The sequence below is a fragment of the Elephas maximus genome, chromosome 20 (assembly GCF_024166365.1).
Source record: "Elephas maximus indicus isolate mEleMax1 chromosome 20, mEleMax1 primary haplotype, whole genome shotgun sequence".
Taxonomy (NCBI): Eukaryota; Metazoa; Chordata; class Mammalia; order Proboscidea; family Elephantidae; genus Elephas; species Elephas maximus.
The window spans coordinates 56,748,968-56,772,476 of NC_064838.1; the positions used below are offsets into that span (position 1 = coordinate 56,748,968).

At 53.4% G+C, this 23,509-nt stretch overlaps 4 protein-coding genes across 24 annotated transcripts in view; 2 read left to right on the forward strand and 2 right to left on the reverse strand.

Moving 5' to 3' along the window:
- STAB1 (stabilin 1) overlaps positions 1-952 on the forward strand; it is a 28,950-nt gene extending 27,998 nt beyond the window's left edge. For both annotated transcript variants that reach the window (XM_049862459.1, XM_049862460.1), the window contains 5 exons: positions 2-151; positions 230-334; positions 422-568; positions 661-777; positions 862-952. In XM_049862459.1, the coding sequence (XP_049718416.1) occupies positions 2-151; positions 230-334; positions 422-568; positions 661-777; positions 862-918 (576 nt within the window). In that variant the 3' untranslated portion in view covers positions 919-952. The remainder of the gene's footprint in view (position 1; positions 152-229; positions 335-421; positions 569-660; positions 778-861) is intronic.
- On the reverse strand, positions 942-10,510 carry NT5DC2 (5'-nucleotidase domain containing 2). Of its 2 annotated transcripts, none has more exons than XM_049862461.1 (14): positions 10,214-10,510; positions 5,838-6,022; positions 5,520-5,594; positions 5,196-5,251; positions 4,967-5,060; positions 4,686-4,814; positions 4,519-4,579; positions 4,330-4,432; positions 4,127-4,228; positions 3,803-3,884; positions 1,769-1,855; positions 1,538-1,678; positions 1,392-1,456; positions 942-1,305 (listed from the first exon to the last, which is right to left on the reverse strand). In XM_049862461.1, the coding sequence occupies exons 1-14, from the start codon at positions 10,443-10,445 to the stop codon at positions 1,044-1,046; spliced, it is 1,674 nt and encodes a 557-aa protein (XP_049718418.1). In that variant the 5' UTR covers positions 10,446-10,510; the 3' UTR covers positions 942-1,043. The 2 variants fall into 2 exon arrangements, with proteins under 2 accessions (XP_049718418.1, XP_049718419.1); XM_049862462.1 differs by having other exon boundaries at positions 1,082-1,274.
- A 3,058-nt stretch (positions 10,511-13,568) lies between these two features.
- Positions 13,569-17,353, forward strand: LOC126064338 (small integral membrane protein 4). Its single transcript, XM_049863283.1, has 2 exons — positions 13,569-13,938; positions 16,873-17,353. The coding sequence occupies exons 1-2, from the start codon at positions 13,788-13,790 to the stop codon at positions 16,965-16,967; spliced, it is 246 nt and encodes an 81-aa protein (XP_049719240.1). The 5' UTR covers positions 13,569-13,787; the 3' UTR covers positions 16,968-17,353.
- A 544-nt stretch (positions 17,354-17,897) lies between these two features.
- Positions 17,898-23,509, reverse strand: part of PBRM1 (polybromo 1) — a 126,752-nt gene continuing 121,140 nt past the window's right edge. For all 19 annotated transcript variants that reach the window (XM_049863258.1, XM_049863259.1, XM_049863263.1 and 16 more), the window contains one exon: positions 17,898-22,923. In XM_049863258.1, the coding sequence (XP_049719215.1) occupies positions 22,751-22,923 (173 nt within the window). In that variant the 3' untranslated portion in view covers positions 17,898-22,750. The remainder of the gene's footprint in view (positions 22,924-23,509) is intronic.

Genomic DNA, 23,509 nt, shown 5'->3' on the forward strand with positions numbered 1-23,509 from the left:
GACACTGAGTGGCCCAGACCTGGAGCTGCACGCCTCCAACACCACCTTCCTGAGCACCAACGCCAGCCAGGGTACTTTGCTCCCCGCCCACTCGGGCCTCAGCCTCGTCATCAGTGACTTGGGTCCTGGCAACAGTTCTCGGGCCCCTGTGGTGAGTCTGGTTGCTGCCCCTTCCCTGCTGGCCCTGGCCCTCCCTCACCCACTGGGTCTGACTCTGCTCTTCCCACAGGTCCCAGGGGCAGTTGTGGTTGGCAGTGTCATCCAGTGGGACATCATAGCCTTCAATGGCATCATCCATGCTTTGGCCAGCCCCCTCCTGACACCTCCACAGCCCGTGAGTCGGGGCTGGTGGGGAGGGCTAAGCTGTGGGGGGGTGCGGGGACAAGTCTGGCCAAGTTCCTAACACTCCTGGCATTTGCAGCGGGCGGTGCTGGCACATGAAGTCCCACCCGTGGCAGCAACTGTGGGGGCTGTGGTGGCCATTGGAGCACTGCTCAGCCTAGTGGCCGGAGCCATCTACCTCCGTGCCCGAGGCAAGACCGCAGGCTTTGGCTTCTCCACCTTCCAGGTAAGGCTGGGTTGAGGACTGGTGGGAAGAGGCTGCGTCCTTTGACCTTATACAAGGCCCCTCACTACTTACCCCAACTCCTCTGCTCCTAGGCGGAAGATGACGCTGATGATGACTTTTCCCCATGGCAGGAGGGGACCAGCCCAACCCTGGTCTCCATCCCCAACCCTGTCTTTGGCAGCCATGATGCTTTTTCTGAGCCCTTTGATGTGAGAGTATGGGGGATTATCGGGGTGTGGAAGTGGGCCCAGGGCCGAGTGTCTGCCCAGCCACAATTGGCCTTCCCTTCCCAGGACTCACTCCTAGAGGAGGACTTCCCTGACACCCAGAGGATCCTGGCAGTCAAGTGATGCTGGGGATGAAGCAGAGGCATGTGCAAGAAGGAGACGGATGGCATTTATTGCTTGTCTGGACAAATGCCCGGAGCGGGCAGGGCAGGAGGCCAGGGGGCCTGACCTGGACAATAAAGGTGCCCTCAGCGGATGTGGGCCATGTCGCCAAGAAAGGGTGTCTTCATGCAGCCAGTGCAGAGCTGATCCATCCAGAGGGGTGCCTCGTGCTGCAGGGGCGTGCGGCGTGGGTAGAAGGTGAAGTCCACGCGGTAGTTCAGCAGGCAGCTGAGGGACGCCATGTAGAGGTCGGAGAAGCGCACAAGGCGCCGCGAGAAGTAGGTGGGGTTGTGGAAGGTGCGGAAGATGCTCCCAAACTGAGGATTGAACAGTGCCTTGGTGATGCACCTGGGGAGGGAGATACAGGGTGCTGCCGGGGCTGGGTGCAGGAAGGGGCTGGGCCGAGACTCCCGCCCTGGTCCCACCCTGCTCACCTCAGCTCCTGCCGCTCCTTCACCCAGGCAGCCAGCACCTGCCGCGACTCTGCGTCCTGGTAGGTCTGGGGGAGACAGTGTGTGCGCTCGCTCAGTGTGTGTGTCCCCATGGAGGGGGCGCCCCCCAACCCGGCCCTGCCCTGCACCTGCATGCGCTCCAGGAGCCCGGTGAGCGCCTGCTGCCAGGTCAGCGAGTGCATGTACTGCTCCGTGTTGATGATGCGGATCTCCCGCTCCAGCTCGGGGATGATGGCGCCTGTGCGCCAGCCATGCCGCAGCATGAGGTCCTGGTGGGTGGGAAGGGCGGGGATGGGCTCAGCGCCAGCCAGAAGGACTCCCCATCCTCCCATTTGCAGCCCAGGCCTGCTCTCCCTCACCGCCAGGTCACTGTAGAGGTGGTCTCCGAAGTAGAGCACACGGGGGCCCCGCCACTCTGTCAGGCGCAGGAAGTCAAACAGGTTTCCCTGGGGAGAGGTGAGCGGGGGGACACCTCTGAGCCAAGGATGCCGAGGGGGCTCCCATGGGGCTGCTGGAACCCGGTTTTGTCCTCCACCAGGCCACCTAAATCCCCAGAGCCAGCGAGGCCCCTCCAGCCGGATGCTGGGCTGCCCTTTCCCGTGGCCCCACTGTCCCCTTTCTGTGCTCTGGGCCTCGACACTTCCCCTTCACACTCAGGGAGGGGGGCCTGCCTGCCCCAGAAAGTTCCTGTAGGGCTGGCACAATGCCCTGTGCCTCAAGAGCCTCCCCTCTCCTCCCTGGGGTCTCACCCACCAGGCTAGAGGTTGAGCCCACCCTTTGTGGGAAACACACTGCAATGGAGGTCCTAAGGGCAGAGGTCTTTAGACCTGAGTCCTTCCTGGCTCCCTTGCCCCAGCCCAGAGGGACCCAGCCGATAAATGGCAGACCTCACTGTGAGGCCATCAGCCCCTTCTGCCCCAAAGCCACAGAAAGATGCAAACACCCAAGCCAGGTTCAACACAACCAGGGCAGCTGGCAGAGGAACAGAAACTGAAGAAGGTCCAAAGCAGGAAGTGCAGAAGCCCACACCCCAGAAATGAGGAGAATTCATACCTGGCAAAACAGAGTTAAGAGAGCGGTCTGTATCCAAGAGCCTCAGAGGAAAAACATGGGGGAAACAGATGGTTATAAAAGAACTTAATTGTTGAAATAAGCTCAAGTGGAAAGGCTGAGGAGCAGGTGGGCCTGCTGAAGAGGGACTGATAAGGTGGAAAAAATGTGGAGATGTCTCCCCAAACCAAGAGAAAGAATCTTGAGGGGCAGGGTGTGAGGCAGGATGAAGCCTGAGGTTCCGGCAACAAGAACTCAAAAGACAGGGCAGGGAAAGACAGCAGCTCAGTGAAGCTCTTGAGAAACACACACACACACACACACACGCACGCACGCACACACACACGCGCACACACCCCCCCACACCTCCCCCCCCCAGCAGACTGAGGCTCTGAGAAACACACACATACACATACAATGAAATTTCAGAACATCAGGTATAAAGAAAAGCCTAAAAGCTGCCAAGGGAGAAAAAAGTCTTTTCCCACAAAGGAGCGTGACCCTTCTCAGCCACAGCCAAGAATGACAAGACAAAGAAGAGTGTCACCCTCAGAGCTGAGAGGAGACCTGCACTCAGCGGGGAGCAGCAGGGAGGGAGCTGGGCAGTGGTCAGAGGTAGGTGGAATACGAGTGCCCCTGCAGCCCAGCCTCCTCACTGGGTACCCGAGGCTGCTCCCTGTGCTTGTGCCCCCTGATCCAGCTGCTGGTTTCCCCACCTCCCTGCCCAGAGGCCTCTGGAACCCCCACCCCCAAGAAGACCAGCTTAGCCAGGATTTCTGCATTCCATCCAAGGCGAAATGCCTTAATCACCACCGCTCAGTTACCCAATACCCTCGTGAAGGGAGTCTTCCAGAGCACTCCTGTGACCTGCCCCAGCAGCCCAGCTCAGCAACCCCGGTCAGGCTTCTTCTGACTACACAGTGCTCAGCCCTGGCTAACAGCGTCACTGAATGGGCGTGCAGTGATTGTCAGGCCATTCCAAGGGTTGCACACTACAACTCAAGTAGAGGGTGTTACACTGCTTCTGCAGACGAGGAAAGCAAGGCGCAGGAAGACCAGGAGACTAGGCCAGGCTCCCATTGCTTGTGCGTAGTGGAGCTGGGATTCATAACCGGCAGCCTGACCCAGAGGCGGAGCTCTTGACCACAGCCTAGACCTCTGCCCTGACAGCCATTCCCTGGGGACTCCCGGATCCAGGACCGCAGTGGACTTGGGATGGGAGGCAGATGTGGGATGCTGGCCAGGGCCAAGGAGGCTGTGTTGGTTCCTCAGAGGCTGCCCCCACCAGAGCCTGGGGCCTTGGGGGGCCCTGTGTACCATCCCCAGCCCCAGATGGCTCTCACCTGCCGATAGATTTTGCCCTTTTCCAGGCGGGTGATCCGGTCCCACTGGAGTGAGCCCTTTTCATCGAGTTTTCTGAAAGGCCTGGTTGGGAATGGAGGTGAAGGGCTTGGTTTCTAGCATGTGGCACAGTTGCAGGGCCGGCACCTCTCACCCCATAAAAGCCCATCTGCTCAAGAGATCAAGAGGACCACCAGCCAGCAAGCGGGCATCCTCACCCCCAGCACAAAGGCCAGGCTGGCCTTGTTCCTGAGTCTCCTCATCGGAAGTAGGGCTTCTGTTCCCCCTCCCTGACCCCAATGCCTCGGCCAGGTCCAGAGCCATACTTGCGCCGGTCGGTGAAAAAGCTGGGCTTGTCCGCCTGGACGATGACCACATCGAAGAGTTGGCGCCAATCGGGGCCCACCATGTGCCTCATCCCCTTGTCCCTGTGCAGAGGGGGGCAGGCGGCTGGTGGTCTGAGGGTGGTCTGTGCCTGCCCACCCCCGCCCGGCCCCGGCCCTGTGCCCCTCCCACAGGGGGGACTCACACGAAGCTGAAAGGGCTGTTGGTGATGAGGAACAACTGCTTCCTGTGGGCCACCAGGCGGCTGAGGACCGCGAACGTTTCATCCCCTCTCAGGATGTATTTCTCTAGTGGGAGAAGATGGGTCGGTGAGGGCCAAGCCTACCACCCCAGCCCAGGCAGGCCTCGGGGGAGGGCTACCATCCACCCTTACCCATGTCCCGCTCGATCCACTGGTACATGAGGCCCTTCACGTGCACATCTCGGATAGCATCCTGGGGGCAGCAGGGGACGGTGAGGGTGCAGCGGGGCCCAGGACCTGCCCTGCTGTGGCTGATTTCACCTCCCTGCCATTCGGAGGGGCAGGCCGGGCAGCCTCACCGTCACATCCTTGTAGAGGTGTGCCTGGTCAAACTCCAGGCCGTGGCCCAGGAAGTGGTCCACCACGCAGGAGAGCAGTGCCATCTCCGGCAGTGAGAAGATGTCCATGAACTGCTTGATGGAGGGACCCTGGGGAGGGGCCATCATCTCAGCGCCCCTCAGTCCCGTCACTCACTCCCAGCCCTGGAGACAGAGGCCCTGAATCTGCCCTGGGACACTGGCAGAGGGCACGGCCTGTGGGTCAGGGTGGTCCCTGTGTCCACAGCAGGTGGAGTGAGTACCTTGCCATAGAAGCCACTCATCTGGTACAGTGGAATGTGCTGGGTGCCCCCATACAGGTCGATCACTTCCTCATCTGGCACAGGCTGGAGGCCCCTAGGCATGTTCAGACACCATCAGCCCAAAGTGGTCTTGAGCCCAGGCCGCAGCACAGGGAAGGGGAGAGAGTGAGGCAGGACAGTGTGTGGTGGGAGCTGTGGGCAGGGCAGGGGTGACGAGGTCAGCACTGACCGGTAGGCCGTCCCCAGCTGCACGTAATGGAAGGCGTCAATCTTCATCAGAAGGCTCTAGCACCAGGGGAGCAGGACAGGTGGTGAGGAAGTAGCTGTGCCCCTGGATCTGAGCCAGCCTCCAGCAGCCCCCACGCTGGAGCCCAACAGGACAGTACCAAGGGGATCACGTGCACACCAAAAGGAAGCTACCTATGGCTTTAAGGCCAAAGAGGTGGACAGATGCGGAGACCCCCTTATGGGGGGTAGGTGGGGCGCTGAGGACATAGCCCCTCTACACATCCATTCAGGAGGGGTCAGGGAGTGAGCGGGTTCAGCCACTCACCTTCTGGATGTCATAGTGGAGGCCACGGATGGCAAAGCTGGGGTTGTAGTCATACTTCCGAATCCCCTCTGGGTACTGTTGGAGGAAGGCAGGCCGGACATGAGACAGTCATCTGCCAGACCTGCTGGCTGGGTGGCCACCTCAAGGGATGGATCCAGCCACCCACCCAGAGCAGCGGCCAGGCCAGGTGGCCAGGGGAGCCCCACGACCCAGCCTGGGATAAGCCAACCGGGCCTTGGGTGTGCAGGTACAGGGCCCCGTCCCGCTCCAGGGCCTGGGCATGGCCGTGGCATGGGACCCCTGCCTGGCTAGCCTCACCTTGTAGTGCTCGATCAGGATGTCCCGGGCGGCATTGAAAATCTCAGGGTGCAGCGCGTCTGCATACTGGGCCAGCGTGTAGTCGTAGTCAAAGCCATAGACTTCAACATCACTCAGGCTGATCTCATTGTTGGCATAGATGGCTGCCGGGTTCAGGAGACTGCAGACCTCAGGGGGCAGGAGGTCTAGAGGAAGGGGATGCGAGGAGGCAGTGACGACAATGACGCAGCGGCAAGCAGTTACTGAGTACTTTCCACATGCCCAGTTCTATGGGCCTCATAAAATACCCTACAGATGGGTACTCTTAGCCCATGTTGCAAACGGTCAAACAGAGGCTCAGAGAGAGGTCACTTGCCCAGGGTTACATGTTTGGGGTGAGTCAGAGCTCCACGGCCAGAGCTCCTACCCATGGGTTCCCCACTACCCACTTGGGTTAGACCACTGTCTGCTGCCCACCAGATGCACTGAGCCCATGCTTCCTTCAGGCTCTCATCACTAAGCTCCAGAAGACAGAACTGGCCCACCCATGGCTATGCTCAGAACCTTTAGGCAGGCAGTCATCCCAGCTCCTCATTGTCCAGCCCCAGAACAGCTGCTCAAAACTGTCTACAATGTGTATCCTGCCCCTCGGCTCAAAGCCCTTCCCTTAGCATCACTGTCTGCCCCTTTCCTACCTGGTAGAGACTCCCCTGCCCTTCTCCCAGCCTGCTCAGCCCTGCCCGCAGGACTCATCTCAATCTCCTTGGGTGTCTGTGTGAGGGGTGGCACCTGGGGATTGAGGATCCCAGCCCAGAGGATGCTGGCTTTGTTTGGCCAGACTGGGGGGCTAGGGCCATGGATGCTGTCTTTCCACCTTGCCCAGAGCTCAAGAACATTAGTCGGGTGGGGTTCCCGGCTAGCCCCTCTGTCTTGGCTAAGGCAGCTGCCATAGTCTGGGGAGTGAGGCCCCTCTAATCGGATTTCAGCTGCCCGCCAACCCTCCTAATGCCATTTGCTGGGTCTGGCCAGAGAACATTACTAATTACGACAGGCAGGAGGTGTGATGTCGAGTTCTGGGCCATTACCCAAGCTGCTCCTTTCTGAAAATGTGGTCATGGCCACCTGAAGCCCTTGGCTGTGCCTGAGAGGCTGCAGTTGGCTCTGAGCCCACAGTAGGGGGGCCGAGCAGACCACTGTGCAGAGTGAGTTCTGGGATCCCAGTGAGGCCAATGAGGCTAAGGGGCCCCAGGCTCACCTGCACTGGTTTCCCCATCTGTACAATGGGTGAGACGGATGCGGAAAGGGAGGGCGCAATGGAATGAGCATGGGCTCTGAAGTCAGACAGATCAGATCAAGCTTGCCTCCCCACAGCTCTGACCTCAGGAAAATCACCTTACCTCTTGGGTCTCAGTTTCCTTGTACCTAAAAGGGGAATACAAACTGTACCAACCCACAGAATTAGCGAGAGGCCCTGTGGAAGGCGCACTGTGCAGCACTCCTGCCCTGCACCCACGGGAGTGTGGGATGAATGGGTGATGCACTTCCCACGCCCTGTCCCTGATTTCACTCAAGGAGAAGTGGGTTGTTGGGAGGGAGAGGGGAGCAGGCAAGACTAGGTGCACAGGGGTCCTGTTCCTGAGACCTCCAGCCTGTGGAGAGCAAGCTAGGCAGGCTGACGCCCAAATAAACAGCCTGAGCCACCAGGGAATTCTTGTCTCAGCCAGTGGGCATGGAGGGGGAGCTCCTGGACTCAGTGTGCCTGTGCTCAGGGGCAGACACCTTGCTGGTGGGCTCCCATGTTGGGGGAGTCGCCTCGGAGGCCCTGTGTTCCCCCCACCACACTTTCTTTTCTAGCCAGGTGCAGGGTGTGGGTGAAAAGAGTCTGGCTGGTTCCTCTGGTGGCCCTAGGCCGGCACAGGTCTGGCAGATCTGCGGGTGTGGAGGGAACACCCCCAGATGGACATGCATGAGACACAGCTGACTTCAGCTATCTAGGGAACTGGACCCGAGACACTCCTCAATGGTGTCACTAGGACCCTGGACCCTGCCTTTTGGCAGTCCTGAGTTCCTGGGTACTCTCAGTGCCCTGTCCAGCAGCCCTCCAAGGTGGGAGGGGTCTGCTTGGCAGTGCAGTCCCTTGAGGCCATAAGGTCCTGGCCTTTGCCTCTGCCCTTGTGGATGTTCCCATAGACAGACAGTCCCCCAGAATGAGGCAGGATGGGGAAGCAGCCCACAGGTATCTGGCCTCCTGACCCATTTCTGAACTAGGAAACCCCACTCCCTTCCCCAGGGCTGTGGTGGTGCAGCCCACGCAGGAAAAAGGGCTGGGTGACGATGTGGCCTCCATCCCGCACTGGTCTTCTACTCAGCCCCGAGCACTTGGCTTGTCCCACGGCACCAGGTTCCATGTCCAACTCCTCCCCGTGGTAGCCATGAGACTCAATCACGGGTGCTGACCTCCCAGCTGCCGCTTACTGGCACTTGCATGGGCCTTAGGGGCTCCTCTTGTTCATTCCTGCTATGCTCCTGTGAGGCAGTTATACCATTCCTTCATTGTCCAGAGGAGGAGATGGGAGGTGGAGTCAGGGAGGTGGAGTCGCTCGCTCCCAACCACCCAGCAGTGCACAAGGAGTTGTGATTTTAACTTGCCTGCTCTGAATCACTCTGTCCCTCTGCCTTGCCTTTTAACATCCCCACACTGAGGCTGGGGTGGGGGTGGGTGGACAAAGAGGGGCAGTATCTGGAGGCGGCTGCTGCACTGCTCTCAGGGCCCAGGGGCTGTCCTGGGACATGGTTCCCTGGCAAAGTTTTCCCCACAGGCATTAGTTCAAGGCACACCTCAATGCCTAGGATCTTCCCCCAGAAAACCCAGTCCAATAGGGAGGGGCTAGGGTCCAGGGGCATGAGGTTGGCTCATTCTGGTCCTTACAGTGGCATCTTGTTGGAAACTACCTTGGCCCTCGCACACCAAAAAGACCTTAGGGGTCTCTTGAAGATCCACACTCTGGTTGGCCCTGAAGGACAATGCCCAGTAGACTCCTCATGACCCCCTCCCCCACACCTGTAAGACAGGCTTCTCCAGGCCCAGAGCACCCAGCCCTGCTCCCTCCACCGGAGACAAATTCAACCAGGGAGCTGGGGCAAGAGGTCCTTATAAAGGCTCAAGGGCTTCAAAACAGCTACTCCTCAAGTCTCCAACAGCTGGAGAGGAGGCCCTTCCCAGTCAGTGGCGATCTGGGGCTGACACCTCTGGGGTCAGGGGCTGGAGAAGGGGTGTCCTTCCAGACAGGGCCACTTTGTCTTGTTAGACTATGAAAGCCACTTCGCCCCTGGGGGCTGCTCCGGAAACTCTTTGGATCAGCACTGTGTTTTATGCCTGAGGACACTGAAGGTCTGAGAGGGCAAGACTTGCTGAGGGCCAGCCAGCTGGTCAGTGATAGGGTCACCAGTCAAACAGCATCTGTCTTTTGCAGAAGCTGGGCCCCAAGACCCCACCCAGACAGTGGACAAATACAGCATACTCTCAGGCCCCACCAGGGCACCTCCAGCCTGCCCTCTCTTCTGAGAGGCAGCCTCAGACCCCATCAACTCACTTTGCATAAGAGAATTGTTGTTAGTTGCTGTCAAGTCGGTTCCCACTCATAGCGACCCTATAGGACAGAGTAGAACTGCCCCATTGGGTGTCCAAGGAGCGGCTGGTGGATTTGAACTGCTGCCCTTTTGGTTAGCAGCTGAGCTCTTAACGACTGCACCACCAGGGTTCCACAGAAGAGAACAGAGGCGGTTAAGTGCTCGGGCCAAGGCTGCAGCAACAATTCTGGATTCCAGGGGCAACTTGGTCTTGATCTCCCAACGCCTCCACACAGCTCTCCGAGCTGAGTGTTCCGGACCTACATGGTGCTAACTATCCAGCCAGAAGTCTGATCAGGTCGAGCTGTCCCCAGGCCGCTCCAGGCAGCGCCCACCGCTGGCTCTGCCCACGGTACTCCCGCCCCAACTAAGGGCCGGCGGAGAACAAGCGATTGGAGCCGTTTTCGCCGCGGCCTCCAGACTGGGGGGACCCCGGGGGACTAGGGCGAGGGCCCCGCACTCCGGCGGCCGCCCCAGGAATCCTGAGATTCCACCCGCCTTGAACGTCGGGCGTTTCGCGGAGACCTGGGACGCCCCAGAGGCCACAGGACGCACCGCGGAGATTCTCCGGAAAAGCCGCCGGGCCCTGGAGCTCCAGAGCCCCGGCAAGAGCTCCACCGGGGTGCTTCACTATAAGAGCAGCGCCCGGGACGCCTCGGGGCACAGCCCTCGGGGCACAGCACCCGGCGCTCCGTCTGTGGCCCGCGTGCGTTCTCCGCCGCGCGGGACCCCCCCCCCCCCGCGCTCGTCCCACTCCGCTCACCCACCGTGCACCAGTCTCCGCATGTCCTGGTAACGAGCCCACAGGTTCGCGCTGGGGTCGGGGCCGCCGGCGGACGCGGAGGCGAGAGCGGGGCGCGGGCTGCCCGGGCAGGGGACGCCGGGACTCGGGGGTCCGCAGCCAGGGCAGAAAGATGAGGACGAGGCGGCTCGCGGTTCGCCATGGCCTCCGCACAGCAGCCAGCGCCGGGCGGCCGTCCGCAGCCCCGCGCCCGCCATGCCCGCTGCGAGCCGCCAGCGCTGCCCTGGGCCTCAGCCACCCCGCCGCCCTCCGACTGAGCGCCCGCCACCGTGGCCGCGTGCTCCTCGCGGCGACCGGCCAATGGGCGCGGCGCACGGAGCCCAGCTCACCAATGGGCGCGCTACTCAGCCCGGGGGGCGGGAGGTCCCGGGACCGGGCGGGGCGGGGCGAGGCGGGGCGGGCTCCCAGCCCCCTCCCCCAGGCTCCAGCGCCGCGGAGAAAGGCTCTGCGCCCCCTTCTGCTGCCGCGGCGGCGATGGCGGGCCCTTCTTCTGTCGCCTGGCCGGGAGGTCGGAGGGCCTGAGAGCGGCCGCCCTCGCGAGGCCCGGGATGGCCGGGGCGCGGAGAGGAGCAGGCCGGAGCGCTGAGGGTCCACCGGCTCTCCTCCCGCTCCGAGACCTCCTGCCCCAGCTCCTCTGTCCACCCCCCCCCCCCCGCCAAGTTCCTGGTCCTTCCGCCGAGTCCTCTCCCAGCCTCCCACCCCCCGTTGACTGCCGCAGATCCCAGCCCGGGACGCTTCACACATTTATTCCCCCAGCAAATGAAGAGCCCTTCCCGTGCGCGCCCCGGTGCCAGCCCCGGGCTGGGGGAGAGCCTGGAACGTACAGGGTGGGTGAAGTCGGCTGAGGCATCCCCTCCCCTCTGTCTCCCTGTACCCATTCAGGTGACCCCATCTAATTCGAGCCCGGCGCCTTGGCTGGGAGCCACTGCTCCGCATAGTTCTGATCACAACAAAAGGCCACGCGGACCTGCCCAGCTGTGACCTGCCCTACTCCTGCTTCCCGGCGCACGGTCTCGTCTCACCGTCGCCAGACTTCCCTCCGACATTCCTCTTTCCCCCTCAGAGACACTCTCCATCCGCCTTTCTTCTACTCGGGATGGTATTTTTGAGCCCACACGCATTTCAGGCAGTGGTTGGGCTCCCGGTCGCTGGGGAGCTGGCCAGCCCGGCACACTGCGTTTCCTTGGGGTGTTCCACGCGCTGGCCTTCTCGGTTTTAACAGTGTGTGCTACGTTCGAAGCTCCGCTGCACATTACATTACTTTGTAGACCTATAGTGTGCCACACTCTGGGCCAGGCGCTGGCATAGCATCGAGGCCCAAGGGTGGGCCAGAGGATGGCCGCCAGCCAATGTGGAGAACCCCGATGGGCTAGGCGGGTGCTAGACCTGAGGGCATGTGAGCCTCCTCAGGGCCGGACGTGGGCACACTGCAGCGTTTGGTTCGCAGAGGCACCGAGAGAAAGGGGAGCACCAAGCAGGTGTGTGTATACAGGAAGAGAGGGCCCATTATCCAGGCGGCGACTCAGGCGTTCGGTGCCCAGCCGCATGACCCTTTGGAGAGGCCCTGCTTGCCCTCCTTTTCTCCTCTGTATCTTTTATGTCACATCATTAAACCCTTTTATTGGTTCTAAGCTTCTATTTGATTTTTCTTAGATTGACTAGTATTTCTGTCTCCCTTCTTACAGCTGCTTCCCAGTTGTTTTCTTGGGGTGAGGGAAACCCTGGTGGTGTGATGGTTAAGAGCTACAGCTGCTAACCAAAAGGTCGGCAGCTCAAATCCACGAGGTGCTCCTTGGAAACCCTATGGGGCAGTTCTGTTCTGTCCTGTATGGTCACTATGAGTCAGAATCAACTGGACGGCAACGGGTTTGGTTTTAATGGGGTGACAGCCCCTTAGGAGATATCTTCAGCAAACACAGCCAGAAGGTGAAGAGTGAAGGCTCTGGGCTTCCACATGGCTTAATCTCTCACGAGGAAAACAGCAAATGTGCAGAATCCATGTAAAGTGCTCAGGCTCAATAAGTCATTATTATCATCATAATTATTTTTATAAAACCAAACTGAACCCTTTCCTATCGAGTCACTGCCGACTCACAGTGGCCCTATAGGACAGGGTAGGGGTAGAACTGCCCCATAGGGTTTCCAAGGCTGAAATCTTTATGGGGAAGCAGACTGCCACATCTTTTTCCCATGGAGCAGCTGGTGAGTTGGAACCACTGATGTTTTGGTTAGCAGCTGAGCACTTAAACACTGCCTTGCTAAGTGCTTCACATCGTAAAAAAATGATTTAGTGCTTTACATTCATTAAATGCTCACAGCCCCATTTTATGGATTAGGGAACTGAGGCACAGACTGGCTAAGGCAGTATGGTGGAGCACGTTGTGGTCTGACAGGAGAGTCCATGCTCTGTAACCATCATCCCTTCTGCCATTACTGTGAATGAAGAGTTGATGCATAAAAAGCACCTACAATGCCCGTTTATCAGTAAGCGTCCTACACAGAAACCACCCCTCCCAAAAAACCCGTGGCAGTGGAGTAGATTCTGGCTCATAGTGCTCCTGTAGGACAGAGCAGAACTTAACCATTGGGTTTCCAAAGAGCAGCTGGCGGACTTGAGCTACCGACCTTTTGGTAAGCAGCAGAGCTCTTAACCACTGTGCTACTGGGCGGTGCTGCTGGGTGCCAGTACAGAATAACCCTTTAACCCACTGCCATTCAGTCGATGCCACCTCATAGCGTCCCTGGAGGACAGGGTAGAGCTGCCCCATGGGGTTTCCAAGGAGCGGCTGGTGGATTTGAACTGCCGACCTTTTGGTTAGCAGTCGAGCTCTTAATCACTGTGCCACCAGGGCTCTCCAATACAGAATAGCATCATTTATTTTAGGGTTGTTTGTATATTTATTTAGACTTTTGCTGTGATAATGCTAGAATTAAGCCTTCAACAACAATGCGTATCAAATGTGGTTATTTTTGGTAGTTACCAGTCACGTCCCCGAATCAAACGCAATGAGTTGCGTAACTGCATCTTAGAGTATGGTGCAATATACACTTAGGCCATCACACAGGACTGTGACTTCCAGCCGGGTATTAGGAAAGAACATGGCGGTTGCAGCGGAGGGGGCGCGGCCGGAGGAGTGGGCCCCCCCCGCCAAAAAGCCGGAGGGCGGGCCGGGCCGGTGCCACGTGGGCGGCCCCGCCCCCTCGGGCCTCCCCGCCTCCAGAGCCAAGGCGCCTGCGCCGCTCCTTTTGGGCTGAGTTTGGCCTCACGGAGCACGCGCACTCCGCCGTACTCTGATTGGCGAATCCGCGAACTGCGTAGCACTTTGATTGGCGGAGCCACCCTTCCGCAGGCCTCCGCCGTCGCCGGGCAGTGGAGTACAGCTGCTTGCGCAGCGCCGAGGTTTCCGAGCTCGGCAAGGGCTGGCGGGGCGGCCTCTATCCTGTCGGTAGGCACCAACCCAGGCGCACCAACGCAGGGTCAGGAGCAGCTCCAATCGCGCCTGGTTCCGCCGTACCCATCTCCACGACCTCGGTCTAGCATGTTCTCCAGGGCCCAGGTGAGGCGAGTTCTGCAATGGGTTCCCAGGAGCGAGAGACTCGGCACCTACAGGTTCCTGCCCTTCTTTTTTGTCCTCGGAGCAGCGATGGAGTGGATCATGATCAGAGTGCGCGTCGGACAGGAGACCTTCTGTAAGTGGGGTGAGGCAGCCTCGGTCCCATTTCAGGAAGGCATGCGGCAGCGGGGGCCCCGTTTCCCTGGGAGTATCATGAGATTGCAGACAGCTCATTGCACTCAGCGCTTCTGAGCCGAGCTGCTTTTACCCTTGTCCCAAGGGCAAGTGCAGTTCTATTCGCTCGGTCTTGGAGACCGGCCCCGGTTCTCCTATAAGCGGGCGACAAAGGCACATTGACGTTCAACCTTGAGATCTTTCCTGCACTTGGAAGGGGAGCACGTGCCTCCAGTCAGGCCGCCCTGTCATAAGCCTGTCCTACCTGCCCATGCTGGTGACACTGTTTGGGTTCCGAGGAACAGACTTCCAAGGAGTGGATCCAGAGAACTCAGGAAAACTGCTCACTGCTGATCAGCCCCCTCTGAACTCTTCAGTCCAGACTCTGGAGGAAGCTGGTCTGCCTGGCTTAGCTAATTGCCACCAGGTCCCTGGCCCGTGGTCAGATGCCCAGCATTGTTAAAGAACGCCTGGCATTGCTTTGCTGAGCACTTCTTTGGGGGAAGGCTGTTCCAACTCCTAGGCCCTTTCTGCATTGCCCCTCTTCTGAAACACTGTATCACATTGGAATTAGCAGCCCTCATTTTATTACATTAGCACTTTCTAATGCTATTTTTATGCCTTCTGTTCATCTATGAATATTTAATGAGCATCTGTAAGAGGATATGTGAGCCCCGGGGCAGTGCAAACGGTTAATATGCTCAGTTGCTAATCGGAAGGTTGGTGGTTTGAGTCCACCCAGAGGTGCCTTGGAAGAAAGGCCTGGTGACCTCTGAAAAATCAGCCATTCAAAACCCTATGGAGCACATTTCTACTCTGCCACACACAAGGTTCCTATGAGTTAGCTTGCTGAGATGATACAATGAACAAGGCAGAGGGTCCCCCACTCCTGAAGAACTTTAATGGGAAAGACATCGTAAGGACAGTCACCAAAAAGTATGATCAGTGCTGTGACACAGAAAGAGGGGCAGGGCTTAGGCATCTTGGGTGGGGCCCACAACTAGCCTGTGATGGTACAGGGAAGGGTTCCTGGAGGAGTTACCGTGTTAGCCAGGAGCTGGAGTCAGCGAGATGGAGTGTTTTGTGTTTGCGGGACAGGCTGGCGAGCAGGGTGGAGGGTGAAGTGGTTAGAAATGTGCCTGGGTAAGGCCACAGAGGAACTGGAGAACTAGGAATCCAAAGCGCTGAAGGGTTTTAAGCAGAAGATTACATGTCTGGGGAATAGCTCCTAGTGAAGAGATTGGCAGGAACACTTTGGCTGTGTGGTGTCCAGGCTTGAGATGGCCTGTTCTGGGGTGGGGTTGAGAGCACCCCGGAGGTACAGCTGACAGGGCTTGGTGATTGAGTGTACTCTGAAGGTGAGGGAGGAGGCGGGGCTTCTGGTGGCAGAGTTGGAGCAGGGGTGGTACCTTACCTCCAGGTGGGGAACACAGGCAGGCCCATCCTGGGCTCCATTTTGGACATGCTGAGCTCAGATGGTTATACAGATCAGAAGCTCAGGATGCAGATCTGGGCCAGAGATCGGGATTTGTGGGTCATTCACAAGCAGATGGTGATGAAAGACGAGAGTCAAACCCTGACATTTTAAGGATGACCAAGAGTGGCCAGAGAGGTGAGGAGGAGAGCCATGAACAAGTGTGAGTCTTGAAGGAAGAAGATTCTGGAGGTAAAACGTATCAGGAAGGGAAAGACTTGATATGCGAATACTGATCCGGAGGGGATGGAGAGGCTGGAAATACCTTGGGCCTTGAGATCAAAGCAGGGCAGTAGGTGTAGCCCTTGGAAGTTAGCTGGAAGAGTTTTTCACAGATGACTTCTGTGAAGTCAGACTTTCTGGGCACTGGGGGGTCAGGATCACGGCTAGAGGAACAGGATTGTTGGTGTCACCATGCACCCAGTTAGACGTGCCAGTTGGCTCTGCGGTGTGCAGCAAGCTGGGTGAGGTTGGGAGAAGAGAGCAAGTTGGATTCATTGTGGTTGGGGTTTTGTGGGTCTGTCAAGAGGTTAAGACACTGACGAGAGAGTGGAGGAATTTCTGCTGTCTTGGGCAGGAAGAGAACAAGGGGCTGAGAGGGAAGACAGGGGCCAAGGGCTTAAGGAGGAAGTTGGTGGGGTCCAAGGACAGAAGGGCTAGAAGGGTGGCAGCAGTTGTGGTCATGGAGCAGAATGCTTGAATTTATTTACTTCAAAGGGGCACTACAAGCGGATGGCAGAAGCTTTGGACCTGGCCATGAGGCCAGAGAGGTGAAGGCCGCATCCCCATTGGTGGGGTGGTGCCTGGGGAGATGGGAGCAGACAGGGTCAAGGAGCCTGAGCTAGATGCCAGAGTTCTCAGGGACCGAGGGGCGGGATGGAGAGCGGATTGCCTTCCAGAGCTAGCATCAGTCCCAAAGGATTTTTTACATGAGGGTAGAGAATCAAGCCTGGAAAAGCAGCAGCTGAGAGCAAGGACAACTGACCTTCCCTCCTGACCCTGAGGTTCCCAGGTGTGGGAGAGGGAGCAGTTACCATGCAGAGCAGCAGGGCAAGAGGTGCCTTTAGGGACCCAGGTTTGCGTTAAGAAGGATTTCAGAGAGCAGAATAGAAACAAAAAAGAGAAGGAGGTCTTAAAACATTGCTAAGAGGTGTGCTACGAACTTAGAAAGGAACTTGCTTGATGGTTACAGGGACCCTGTCTTTGAAGCCATGACTCTTACCCTGTTAACGTCCAGGGCTCCCTGAACACAGTCCTTATTTAACTCGTTTTGTTTGAAATTAAGTTTGACATTTAGACAATAATGCTGAGATTCAGAAACAGGTGAGACCTGGACTGTTGCTTGAACTGCTTTTCTCAGATCTGAGTATTTTTAATTCCTTGGTTTCTTAAAAATCTAAGCAAAGTTTTTGTTTGATACAGATGATGTCTACCGTAGAAAAGCCTCAGAAAGACAGTACGAGAGAAGGCTGGACAATGAAGCATCGGAGACTGAAGTTCAGCAGTCGATACAGTGAACAGGGGACTTCACCACTGGTTTCAGCGCCTTTAAAAACGTCCCTTCCAGAGCTCTTGTTCTTAGACAGCTTGTGCCAAGAATTGGCTCTACAAGAATGTTCATGGTTTTAGTTTCTGCTCAATGCTCCCCAACTTACTGTTGCACAGCACTTGAGGAAAAATTGTTTCCTCCTAAAATATACCCACCCACTGAACCTAGTCCTTGAAATATTTTTAAATAATTCAAGGATCAACCAGGATGCTTTCCAGTGCAGTCTGAATTATCTGTGAAGTCCTTTGTTTTTAGACAACAAACGATAACCTTCTTTACTTTTTTGCAGGATTCAAATTTAATCATGACATAAAAGACCTTGCCCGTTGTGAGATCATTTACCAGGATCAATAATTCTGACATTTCTGCTGGCTCCCAAATTGTAAACATTTCGCTAGAGTGCTCGAAGTTCCTGACTGTGCACACCTGACTCATGGCAAGTGCTCTGTGAACAGAAATAGCCTCGCCCCTGGCTTGGCTCCTGACCTAGGAGGGCTGGGCCTCCGTGAGGACTGCAGGCGGCAGGGGGCACGCTGTCTGTGTGCGGCTGCTGCTGTCATCCAGCTGCCTAGAGAAACACACTTGCTCCTTCTGTAATAAAGTGAACGTACCCAGTGTGAAGCATCCACAACCTGGAACTAAACCAGAAGTTCGGTCTATGGGGAAAGACGTAGCACTTTGACCCGGAATAAGTTTGGGTCAGCTGGTGAAAAAGCACAGGCATCTTTCCAGGCTTGGAGAACCACATCCAACAGCCCTTCCAACAGGAAAACACCTGTCAGAGAGGACTAAGTTTCAAGGTAGTTTCTAACTGTTGCTCACGAATAAGCGAGCAGATGCTTAAAGCCACAGGGTATCCTCAAGCTAATGATCTCTGCTACAAACATCTCTCTAAAAAGTTTCTCAAAGGATTTTTTTTCTCGTTTAAGTTAGTTCATTTGTGTTAGAACCAATTCAGTGAACATAAAAGATGACTATTCAGACTCAAGGCACTACCTGTGGCAAGCTCAGTCACTAGCAGCTAATAGCTTATGGGTGAAAGTCAGGGGAGACTGGCAGCAACGGGGGAGGAATGTGGTTTGTCATTGTCTCATGTGCAGTTGTGTCACCTGAAGAGTTCGTGGTGAACCTAACCTGACGTGTTAGCTGACTGCTGCATGAGAAATTAAAATTGTGGTGTGAAGGCCTTTCTGTCAGTTGGGTGGTCTTATTTCATGTTCCCTTGCCCTGCCCCAGCTGTACAGAACATGTAACATACGCACCTTTTACAACAACTGATAGTAAACTAGTAAGACCGTTACCCAGCTTCTCCACAAGAACATTGCCAACATGCATCATTGGCTGTGGGTTCATTCCCTGGCTCACCCCCCTGCTTCTGCCCCAGAGGGAACCACTAGCCTGAGTTCTGTGTTAACCTGCCCTAGGGTTTTCCTCTCCATTTGCTTTCCATTTGCGAATTGATTTACTGAAGGACAGAAGACCGTTCAGCTGGCAGGCCAATGCCTGACTATTAAACTGAAGAAACTTTCAGAGCATGTTAGTTTGGATGCTATAGAGTAAGACAGATCTGTGTTAACCAGGTGCAATCCTTTTTAACTTTACCTCAAATGGCTTTTTAACTCCCCTACTAGGAATGTAAGGAGCCCTCCCTGGTGATGGCACAGTGGTTAAGCACTTGGCTGCTAACTGAAAGGTTGGCAGTGTGAACCTACCAGCCGCTCCACAGGAGATAAAAGATGTGGCAGTCTGTAAAGATTTACAGCCTGGAAAACTCTATGGGGTTTCTATAGGGTCACTATGAGTCGGAATCTACTCGATGGTAGTGAGTTTTTGGTACTAGCAATGTAATGTACTCGTCAGACACTGGAACTTAATGATTTAAAGTGAAAAGAACAGCGCTCTTCTGTGCTGACTGGAGGACCGTAGTGCCCCCTACCGATAACGACAAGGCAAAAATTTTAATAAACGATAACCCAAATTTCAGAAATTACAGCAATTATTTTGTAATGACCAATATTTAATTAGCACTTATTGTTAAAAATCTACCTCCACTGTGGTGTTGGGAAAGAATATGGGCTTTGGAGCCTCACTCTATTATCTGAAGTAATATGGAAAGTCTGGCACATAGTAAACAATAAGTGAGGGCTATTTTTGTTTCTCTAGCAGTCCTATTTTGGAAGTTTTATCTAAATCACTGATGTTATAACTTAATCACAATATATCTCCCTGTACAATGGTGTTTTCCAAAGCGATTTCTCTCCTGGTAAAGCAATACTAGGGCTTAGTCTTCAAATGTGTATTAAATTTGTAATTTCTTGCCACATTTATTTGTGATCCACAACACATGAATACCACATCTATTCTGAGGAAAGATAAAATCTGTTAAGCCGGTCAGTTCTGAACTTTCATTTAGCTGGCCTAGCACATTTCCAAACTAAAAAGGCACAGGGTAACGCTCAGCACTATCTCTTCGCACAGTGTTCAGCTGGAATGTTCCTGTATTGACGATCATTCAAAATATGCTCGGGAGCACGGATAACAGTATAGCCCTAAACTCTCAGAGAACAGAACCAGAGGGATTTGCAAAGTGATGTTAGAGGAAAACAGTTGGTTGATTTTACCAACACCTTCTGTTAAAAGTGTGGTTGTGTTTTAAGGGCTTATAAACATGTTAAAGACACACCTGGGCCACCTGCCTCTTCTATACACATACAAGCGATTTGGAGTGGATTATACTGCTCTCACCTTCCGCCCTCTGCAACACACTCTCTTCAATTTTAACTTCGACCTGCATCTCTGGCCCTGCTGAAGCCATGTTAGGAACTCCTTGACCATCAGCCTGAGAGGCTGCCATGGGGCACTGCAGGCTGTAGTCTGACTACATTCAGCCTCTGTGTTAACACAGCCTGAGTCCTGAACCCGGGGTCTGGACACTGACCTTCATCTCTACCCAAGGAGCTTTCTTTTTTCCCTTAAAATGGCAGCTGTGTCTCTGTCCAAATGCTATCAGCATTTGCAGGAATGAAATCTGCTTGAAACTAACACTGGACACAAGCTTTAACAGAACAACCAAACCTGGTTAATCCCAATCACTTTGCAAACTCCATTTTTATTTGGGTTAAAAAGCTTTAGATGAACAAACATATGATACATACATGTTATAAGACTGGTTACCACTCAAACCTTTTTTGATACAGAAATTTGAACAAACCAAGTTTTAATCAGGTCTGAAAATGTTCAAGCTGAAAAGTCATCAATACCAACTTGGAGATTTTACACAAATAAATGTCCCCCCCCCATTCTTCCTCAGAGGAAGGGAAGGGTGGGTTTAAAAAAAAAAAAAAAGGCCTTTTAAATTAGTTGGTTGACAGACATACCATTTTAAACCTAAAGGTTTGTCCCCCACATGAACAAAAGACGTCTCCACATGAACTTATATTTTTGAAGACATTTAGGCAGTTATACTTTCTAAGCCACATCACTACAGGTCCAAAAACTCATGAAAAAAAGATGTATAGTTCACTTTTACTTTCTTAAGCTAGGATTTTTTTTTTTCTCCTTTTCTTTTTTGGAGTTAAGGATGGAATTCTAGATGGCAGATTTTCAATTGTGTATCCTAAATATTAACTGATATACTCCAAGTTAATATACAGAAAGACATGATTCTAAAATAAATACATATATATATATATTTTTGTTTTCTTTTTTAAACTTGATTAAGGCCTGCCTGGTGGCCCCTGGCCCAGCTCTGCACTGCCTCAGGGACACCCTGGCTGGATCTAGGATTCCTCCAGCACCTCTTGGTGCCAGCAGGGAGCCTGGAGGAGGAGTGCTCTGGCTTCCAATGCCCTATGTAGCCCAAAGTGAAGAGTTTTTAGAGGCTTCCGAAAGAAGTCTCACCCAGACCTTAAAAAGGGAAATAAAATGAATGCATGAAATAAATAAATAACTTAACCAAAATTAAATTTCAGGTTCTTTGGTGTAATTCAAGGATGGCTAGAGATAAAAGAATCTGATTGTGATATAAAGTCCATATGAATCAATGACCCAAAGAACAAGGACTGAGGCTTTCTTGATCTGATTCAGTTTAACAATAAGGTACTGACATACAACTGCAATACATTAAAAAAAAATTATTTAAAATACTTGATGCAAATTGAGATCCAGTGGTTGACTACAGGCAATTAAGTTACAAGGGCCTCCTGTACTTAAAGTATCTAGACACAAGAGACTCTTCTCCTTTCCATACTCTTGTCCTCATGATTTAGTAAGAATGGTAATTAAACATCCAGGTACTGATCCATACCAGACTAAAAGAAAAAAGATAGCCTCTCAGAGTCACTCTCAACCTGCAAACAGCACTGGAAACTCCACCACAAAGGCAGCCACCCTGCTGTGATGAAGCAGGTTTCAAAACTATAGTCCCCAAGTGAAGTAATGTTCTCTGGTGAAGGCTTTCTACCTGTCTGAGCGTCATACACTGCCTCCGAATGTTTATTCTAGGGTCATAGAAGAGGGTCCTCAAGCCCAAGGGTTTGGGATCTGTAATGGTCTTTTTAGTGAGCATTTTCTTCAATTTTGATTCTTTTCTCCTGAAATTCAAAAGTATAAGCTCCATCTGAAATATTTTAGAAAGCCTTAAATTTCCCGTTGAGAATTACAACCCTGAAACTGGGAGAAAAAAACTACCACATCTGATAATGAGGAAATAAAGAATAACAGAACATCTGCCTACGCAAGTGATCCAGCCATTCACAGCTATGCTTCTGATGCAGCTCACACCCAGTGACACACTCCCTTCCCTCTGTTAGGTCAGCTGTTATGCTCAGAAGGAAATCAAATGCACGCACACCTCCATGCTTTCTTCGAGATGAACTTCAATGTTTTCCAACGTACCGAATTTAAAAATTTTAAATTATTTAACATGAATAGGCATAAACTGTGAACTCATTATAAACAAATCAAAAGTACCCTTAAACTTACCTGCCAAAACTAAACACAATTCAGGGCTGTGCACATCTTCTGCAACCCTGACGCCACAAACGTTTTACGGAGCACAGGAAGACGTGCCTTTCCCTCCGGTGACCGAAAGGTGCGGCTGCAGAAGGGTGCACAGCACTGACTTCGGGCCCCTGCAGCGTGCCTCAGGGTCCACAGGGCAAGCTGTCCCGTGTCTGCCAAACAGCTACAACCTAAGGAACAACCTTCCACTTCACCTGTTAGGAAAAGCTTTTGTGGAAAGCGGCTTAAGATATTCGGGCACAGGGAACAGACACAAGTACACTCCCCTCTCTCAGATGTAAACTAGGACCAACTTCACATTTCACCGTCAATTTAAACTAATCTGTAAACTGTCGTGTGTGTTTTTTTCATTTTGTTTGTTCTTTTATAAAAAAAAGAAACAAAAACCCCCAGCCAAGAAAAAACCTTTGATGGTTTCAGTTCCATGGCAACAAGTAAAAAGATAAAACTTCAAGTCTACATATATAACCAATTATGAAACTGGTTTTAAACGAAGGAAACATATGCAAAAAAAATCTCTGTGTATTTGGTAAAGTCAACTTAATATAACAAAAACAAATTGAAATAGCTTATTAAAAGTGTCCTTATATAAAAATGGCCTTGTGATGTACAATAAAATGCAATAAAAATTATCATCCTTTGATCCTCCCCCCCACCCCCAGTAACTAAAATGGCTACTGTTCCACAAAACTCTTTATGCTTCTATAAAAGAAACGTTAATTGATGAGATTAAACGTTTTCTAGGTTGTATGCTTGGCGAATGTTAAGGGTGTCTCGGAGCATCAAATCCCGAAGGCGCCAGAGGGCGTCTGCCATGGTGGTGTGGGCCCCTTTACTTTTCAGCCAGTGAGAGGGTAGGCGGCTCTCCTGTTCTTTTGACAAGTGGACATCACGTCTTCTAGCTGAAAAAAGTACAGATAAATATAAATTGAAATTTTAAGGTGACCAATTTTTCTTCAGGCCTGAAGTCTGATTTATCAAACACAGAATTAAATATTATGAACTTCACCTCTGCAGACTATTTCCAAGCAAATTTCTTGTATCATTTTTATTAGGCACCTTGGTTTTTAGAAAAATATTTCACTCTGGTTTGAGACTACCCATTGGCAACATCCTTGGCAAGACTGTCTCACGGTTTCTTTGTGCTCTGCATTTCAGAAATTATCTAATTTATAACGACTTCACTACAGAGCTGCGTGATTTAATCTAACTCTTTTTTCCACTAGAGTGGGAACATAAGAGTTGCAAAGACCTGAAAGATCAGATCATGAATATTTTCTTGTAGTTACCCCTGGTATTTAATAATTACTTCAAAGGTAAATATGTGAAGGGAGGGCAAACATACCTAGCACTCCTGAAAGAAATCAAATTTGGTTTAGAAATGGAGAACAGTAGAAACTTGCAAATTTCTCTCCAGAAACTAGGCAAGTACTTCATATGTATTGAAATGATATTAAGTCTGCTGAACTAAATGAATAGCTTTTTAGC

What these genes read in the sequence shown, in the direction of transcription:
- LOC126064338 (XM_049863283.1), top strand. Translation starts at nt 13,788, where the DNA reads ATGTTCTCCAGGGCCCAGGTGAGGCGAGTTCTGCAATGGGTTCCCAGG. An exon ending in CGTCGGACAGGAGACCTTCT is followed by an intron (nt 13,939 to 16,872) that starts GTAAGTGGGGTG and finishes TGTTTGATACAG; the next exon opens with ATGATGTCTACCGTAGAAAA.
- NT5DC2 (XM_049862461.1), bottom strand. Translation starts at nt 10,445, where the DNA reads ATGGCGGGCGCGGGGCTGCGGACGGCCGCCCGGCGCTGGCTGCTGTGC. An exon ending in AACAGCCCTTTCAGCTTCGT is followed by an intron (nt 4,229 to 4,329) that starts GTGAGTCCCCCC and finishes CCCTCTGCACAG; the next exon opens with GGACAAGGGGATGAGGCACA. An exon ending in AAGGAGCGGCAGGAGCTGAG is followed by an intron (nt 1,306 to 1,391) that starts GTGAGCAGGGTG and finishes CTCCCTCCCCAG; the next exon opens with GTGCATCACCAAGGCACTGT.